We start from the raw sequence: 7,146 nt of genomic DNA on the forward strand, positions 1-7,146 counted from the left end.
CCTGGGCGCCTTCCTAGGGAGGTGTTCCGGGCATGTCCCACTGGGAGGAGGCCCCAGGGAAGACCCAGGACACACTGGAGGGACTATGTCTCTCAGCTGGCCTGGGAACGCCTTGGCATTCCCCCAGAGGAGCTGGAGGAAGTGTCTGGAGAAAGGGAAGTCTGGGCATCTTTGCTTAGACTGCTGCCCCCGCGACCCGGTTCCGGATAAGCAGAGGAAAATGGATGGATGGAGAGCATAGTTCTCCATGAAATATAAAACCTTTAGTTCCACTCAAGCAGCAACCTCAGAGGCTGAGAAATGAAGCCAAAATCTGCAGTTCCTTGAATGGACACTGGAGGCTGGTTCAAAAGAGAATCAACCCTCATAGACTCCCATGTTAAAATACCCAACTTTACAGCAGAAATAAACATGTTTACACAGCCTGGTAGAAAAAAGGTTTGGTCTTTATAGCTAATTTCCCCTTCCATGACAACTATACAGGGGTGAATTATTTTATAACTTGCCTATTTAAATTATATTGAGACTAAAATTGCGCATAATTAAGGGAATGGCCACTCTGAGTGAGAGGCGGCAGGGTCCCGCCATAGGTTGCTAGCTGCCAGCTAGCTAGTGAGCTCTGATCAAGCTCCACCTCTTTGCCCCTTTTTGGGAATAGCCATAGCAAGTGGAGTGGAGCACTGCCAAGATCATTAAAATAAAACAACTTTTTGTGATCACCGCCTTACCCAATTTAAATGTGGAAACTAGAAAAGATAATCAGAATTGTGTACACTTGACATGTTTGACTAATAGTAGAGACTTGACTTGCTTGATTTTTACCACAGCAACTTGCTTGAGACTTGCACATGTGTGACTTCTACCTCTGTCTCACACACAACAGCATGCTAGCTGAGTGCAAATTCTGAGTAGGCTGCAAAATCTGCAAATGCTGAGGATTCAAATTAGTTTGGTTTTGTAGTTTTAATACAGTGTGATAAATATAAACTGAAAGAACTGCAACATGGAAGCAACATACCACTGGTGGTACTACCGTCTCTCCTCAACATTTTCCCCAAAATACATGAAAGCACGACATTACAGATTTAATGGCAACTCAATGTTAAAATAATCAACTTAACCTAAGCATGATCAACAATTTTTAAGACCTATCAAAATTGCATATATAACCCTTTTAACCCTATAAAACCATGTGTATCATATTTGACACATGAGGTTTCTGGGCAAAAAAAAAAAAAAAGCCAAAAATGCCCCATGTATCAAATGTGATACAAAAGAAATAGAAATAATCTAAATAATATGGCACATCTATTCCTATATGCCTGGACTGTCTGTCTATGCATATATGGCAAATAAAAATCGTGAATCTTGAATTTCGAATCATGAATTTTATTTTGGATTTTGTTAAAAGGTTTAATAAACATCTCAGTTCCAAAAAATTAGAATGTTCTGGCTATTTTTTGATATGTTGGGCTTTACAGGGTTAAGACCTTTCACAACCTAAAATTCAGATTATTGAATTTTAGACATTTTAAAGATCCGTGGAAGAGAGATTGCGTGGAATGACATCAAGACAGCTGTTTACACCAGATATTCTAAGAAAATGGCTGACCTAAAGCAGTTCTGAAAGAATGGTCCAAAATTCCTCCTAAACATTGTGTAGGTCTATGTAGGAAAAGCTTGTTTAAGGTTATTGCTGCCAAATTCATAAGGGTTCACTTACTTTTTCTTCTGGCACTGTGAATGTTCTCTATACAAACACAAAAGATATGTTTGTGTGTAGCTTAAGTACATTCATTATGTTTGTCTACGCTTTTGACTTAGATGAACATCAGCTTACAAATGTTGACCATTTAATGTAAGGGTTCACATACTTTTTCTTGCCACTACATATATACATCCATTATACATTTTTTTTAAACTTTTCTGTAATGTTTACTTTTTGATTATGAAAATACTGGATAGTTTCACCTCTTTAAGCCTCTAAAAAGTTATAAAATGAGAATGTCACAGGCTGAATATAGACCTAAAATGTGCAGGCGTGTTGAGTGCTCAGTACTTGGAAAAAGCCACTAGCCAAAAAAGTGAGGAGAACCACTGGTCTAAGCAGCTCTACAAAAATGTACCTACACAAAACAGTCTGAAGTTGGAAAAACAGATTTAAAATGAAAATATGAAATTGGTCAAAGAATAAGTAAAGAAGAGCATGAAACTGAGAAAGCATTTGAGCAAATTTCAGTATACAGAAGTATAAGAGGATTTAAAACTCAATCCTAGTGAAAATACCAGTGCTAGGTGTTGACAAATATGTATCCGTCAAACCAATAACACTGGGCCTTATTCACCAGTATCTTCCTAAAATTTTCAATGTACTTCTTCTAAAGAATGGTCCTAAAAAAGTCTGATACATGAACATGTTCTTCAAATGCAGAATTATTTGCAACTGTGTTCTTACAATGATTAATCCATATACCAGTTGCTCCTATAGACCTCTCTAAGTGTTTTGAATTACACCTGTGATTTTCCTAATGATATATCAAAATGTCTGCTGTGGAAAAAGGTCTATTTAGCATAGCAATAGACAGATTAAGAAACAGAGAAATTAAAGACAAAAATATGAACTTAAATGTGTTTAAGTGATACCCTAGGTAATTCTGAGCTATAAATAATCACACTATAAAAGTAAAATTAATTTTAAAGCCTTCATTTATAAATGGGAAATCAATTACTAAGTGTAATTTTTAGTGTAATGTTTATTCATTTTAAAAGACCAACATGCTTTGTAAAATAATGGAAATTATAAAAAAAATAAATAAAATGTTATTGTAATTTAAATCTTAGATTATTAAGAAACTGTAGAATTGAAGAAAACTAAACACCCAATAACACAAACCTGTCAGCAATCATATGAGCATGTGCTCTTAAGTGTGGGTAAATTCTGGTCTTCCTAAGAACAAATTCCAGATCAGAAAACATTGGTGAATCTTCATGAAAACTGCAGAAGTGGGTTTTAGTAAATAAATAATTTGTTCTTAAGAACAATTGGTGAATGAGGCCCAATGTCTCTCTTAGTCTAAAGAAGAATATAAAATTGTCAATTGTGCACAAAATACAGTTGGGTGAATGCTGTTCAAGTCACTGTGATATAGTCTTACCGGATCCTATATATAATGTCCTATAACACATGTTGACAGCTCCTCCTTTTCCTGTCAAAGGGTAGAAGACCGCTCGGGCCTGCACCTTTTTCTGACCTGGTAGGTGGTAGGAAGATATCCAGGTTTTAAACTTTGGAGATACTTTAAGAAAACTTTTCACTATTCAATATTATAACACTACAGAGTTTTGATAAGCAGACTGAACAGCAGTGTCAGTGGTAATTCAGTGTCTTACTGTCAGGGTGTGCCGGTGGGAATTTGGGTACAGTGCTGGTGGCCCGTGGAGGCAGACTGCTAGGTGCTTTTGGGGGGAAGATCTGCTGGATCCTCTGCCATGCCAGGATCTTAATCATCTCTGTATCCAGTTTGTCCAGCTCAATCCCTACACACGTGCGTACGCACACACACACACACACACACACACACACACACACACACACACACACACACACACACACACACACACACACACACACACACACACACACACACACACGACTATTAGAAGGTTAAAACTATACTGTTTGCTTCATCACAGATGTGATATTTCCGCAACAACAAAATGGTTCAGCATTGTCACATCCGACTACTGAGTGAGCAATGTTACCGCCATCATCATCCTCGCCATCTTTCATGCAGCTGGACAGGTTAGCAATGGACGACATGGTGCTGGGCAATAGCGAATCCATCAGTCCAGGTCCAGCCTTTAAGTCTGTAGAGAAGTAAGATGCAGGAACAACATGTGGTCAATGATACGAAACTGATCTGGAGAACTGCTCATAGATGTTACTTTTTATTTCCTGTTGCTTTACAAAGCACATTGAAAGTCTCTGTACTAAAGCCAAATTCCTTGCATGCTTAACATAAACAAAGCCGATTCTGATTTGGAGTCAATGACAAAAACTGTAATAGCATGTCTTGAAAACTACCATTTGATGGCTATTTTCCATAAAGGACAGGGATGACAAGTGAATATGCAATCCTTTCAAAGTCGATGTGGAAAGTGACTCATTGCTGGACAATGAGATAATACCACAAACCCAGTACTAGATGTGTGATGCTTATGATGATGTCTGAGAGTCAGTGCACTCTGCTTTGTTTTCAAGTTGGCTGTAAACATGCTGTTATTATAGTTGGTACATCCAACTTCAGGTCTGTGCATTTGCTCAAGGGCAGGGCCACACACCCACACCCACAGCAGAGCAGAACAAACAGAAGCATGCATTTTGGCTGCATTCACACAAAATCCGTCCCACAGGGGGGCGCAGAGGTGTGGCTGTGTTTATTTGTGCTTTAGAACGTAACCACAGTGAAACAATCACAAATTAGTTTTAATTCTCTGATTGACTTTCTTCTAGCTGATGCTGCTTTCTCTCTGCTCTGTCATCAAATCTGAAGTCTCTGAAGGATCTCTTAACCTAGAGCTGTGAGAGCCGACACATAACCAAAATAAAATGTTTAAAAAATGCTGTTGTCAGAAAAACGGATATTATGCTGCAAGATTTTTTTTTTTTTTTAAATAGGTTGGCCAGGAGGATTTTACTGATAACATATTCAAGTATTTGTGGTTGCAGTTTGTATAGGGACCTAATTTAAGACAACTGTCAGCAGTTAGTCCCATACATAAAAACAGCATAACTACCTACTAGAGGTTGGAGGTTTCAATTTATATTTAAGCTGGGGGGAAAAAAACGTAGAAAAAAAAAATCAACTGGACTTGGTTTTAGGTCGAAGACACCACCGATGGGGATAAAGACTGCATCTCCAGCTCAATGCCAGTTGGGCAGAGCTGATGAAGCCTATTGGATGATAGGTGAAATGTCTTCGACCTAAAACCAAGTCCAGTTGATTTTTTTTTTCTACGTTTTTTCAGCTTACCTGGATGACTGAGAATCTGCAAGGACAATTTATATTTAAATTAAAGTAGTCACTATAATTCAAAACTGTCCCCATCCCCCACCTACCTACTTTTTGGAATTCATCATCTGTTGTCAGTGAATGAGACAGTACAGATAGACTGACAGAGCTACAGTGTGCATTACTCACATGTAATAGTGGTAACTTTGTTAAATATTACCAATAAAATATCTCCGGTATTAACACAAAATGGCCAGAGCATATATGAGAGAGAGAGAGAGACCCATTGAAAGTGGGAGTTAGTCAGGTTGCCCAGTCTGAGACAATGGAGAGCAGTGGACATTTTAGTATTTGTTGCATATTTTATAAATGGTTGAACTGGAGAATATTTTGAGCATCATCCAGAGCAGCACAAGTGCAGCTGTTCCAAACTCTAAAAACAATGTTACAGTATACAGTCAAAGGATGAAACATAAGACAGAATATAAACCCAGATAAACTTGACAGATGGCACACTATGCATTAGGCACATACAGTACAGTAGTCCATGTCAGTTTACATGTCAACCAGCCACAATGAACACGACAGCTGTGAGCATGGCTCTAGAGCATGTGCCAAATTTTTTGGCCATTCTGTAGCCTCAGTGTGTCATGCACAGCTGATTACTAAGTGTACATGTAAAACTGCTTGATTTGATTGCAGCATCATTGATGCACATGATTTGAGCTTCACTTTGTTCACTCAGGCCAGGACCAGCACATGCACTTCTGCTATAGGCGAAAAACATCCCTGCCGCACCTGTTTGTAACAACACATAAGGACCAACATGCCACACACATAACACAAATAGTCTAGTGCAACTATGCTGTGTCTCGCTCTCTCATCTGGGGGACTGTCAATAACATAGCAGCACTGTTTCTCAATGTTTAAGTTAGTTTGTCAAACATAAATATGCTGCTCAAAAAATATTAAGGAACAATCATCACAGAATAACATCAAGTCAGTTATGTCTATCCACTTAGGAAGCACTAGTCACTGGGAATCAGTTTCACATGATTTGGTGTGAAAGTGCCAACAGGTGCAAAGGAGAAACAAAAGCAAGATAACCCCCAGAATATTGCATATGGTGGTCACAGACAAATGCTCCCTCCTTATCCTTATAAAAAGGTTTGCTATGTCTGTCAGCACAGTCTCAAGAGCATGGAGGTGACACCAGGAGTCTGGCCATTACACCAGGAGAGATGGACAGGGCCACAGAAGGGCAACAACCCAGCAGCAGGAGCAGTATCTGCTCTTTTGTGCAAGGAGGAACTGCGAAAGCCCTACAAAATGACCTCCAGCAGGCTACTGGTGTGTATGTTTTGACCAAACAGTTACACAGACCATGATGATGGCATGAGGGCCGGACTGTTGCGTTGCCTCATGTCACCTTGGTCTGGCCCAGCCAGGTTGAGACAAAAGAAAAAAAAAAAAAAAGAAAAAAAAAGAAAAAGACATGGTAGCCCACTGCACAGACTACCGCAGAAATGACAGAAATAACTCCCCAGGGCTCGCAAAATTTAAAAATCCCTGGTAGCCCCTCGGGCAGGTACTCTTTAAATTTTAGTAGCCCGAAATGAATTTAAGTAGCCCGAATAAAATAAGACAAATATTTTTAATGTAGAATATTAATAACAGGAAACAAATGCAAATAACAATAAAGTAATCAAATTGCAATCATCAACTGAAATTTCTGTGAAATTGAAGGAACAAAATATACAGTGAGGAACAGAAGTATTTGAACACCCTGCGATTTTGCAAGTTCTCCCACTTAGAAATCATGGAGGGGTCTGAAATTCACATTGTAGGTGCATTCCCACTCTGAGAGACAGAATTTAAAAAAAAAATTCAGGAACTCACATTGTATGATTTTCTAAAGAATTTATTTGTCTTGCACTGCTGAACATAAGTATTTGAACACCTGAGAAAATCAGTGTTAATATTTGGTACAGAAACCTTTGTTTGCAATTACAGAGGTCAAACGTTTCCTGTAGTTCTTGACCAGATTTGCACACACTGCAACAGGGATTTTGGCCCACTCCTCCACACAGATCTCCTCTAGATCTGTCAGGTTTCGGGGCTGTCGCTGAGCAAC

At 38.9% G+C, this 7,146-nt stretch overlaps 1 protein-coding gene across 3 annotated transcripts in view; it reads right to left on the bottom strand.

The window, feature by feature from the left end:
* Window positions 1–7,146, bottom strand: part of phf12b (PHD finger protein 12b) — a 57,162-nt gene that overhangs the window by 25,216 nt on the left and 24,800 nt on the right. For 2 of the 3 annotated variants that reach the window (XM_020586458.1, XM_020586457.1), the window contains 4 exons: window positions 3,763–3,867; window positions 3,391–3,537; window positions 3,156–3,251; window positions 1,724–1,750 (listed from right to left, as the gene is read on the bottom strand). In XM_020586458.1, coding sequence (XP_020442114.1) covers window positions 1,724–1,750; window positions 3,156–3,251; window positions 3,391–3,537; window positions 3,763–3,867 — 375 coding nt within the window. The remainder of the gene's footprint in view (window positions 1–1,723; window positions 1,751–3,155; window positions 3,252–3,390; window positions 3,538–3,762; window positions 3,868–7,146) is intronic. The other variant, XM_020586459.1, reaches the window with a different exon arrangement.

The sequence above is a fragment of the Monopterus albus genome, unplaced genomic scaffold, assembly GCF_001952655.1.
Source record: "Monopterus albus unplaced genomic scaffold, M_albus_1.0 scaffold407.1, whole genome shotgun sequence".
Classification (NCBI taxonomy): domain Eukaryota; kingdom Metazoa; phylum Chordata; class Actinopteri; order Synbranchiformes; family Synbranchidae; genus Monopterus; species Monopterus albus.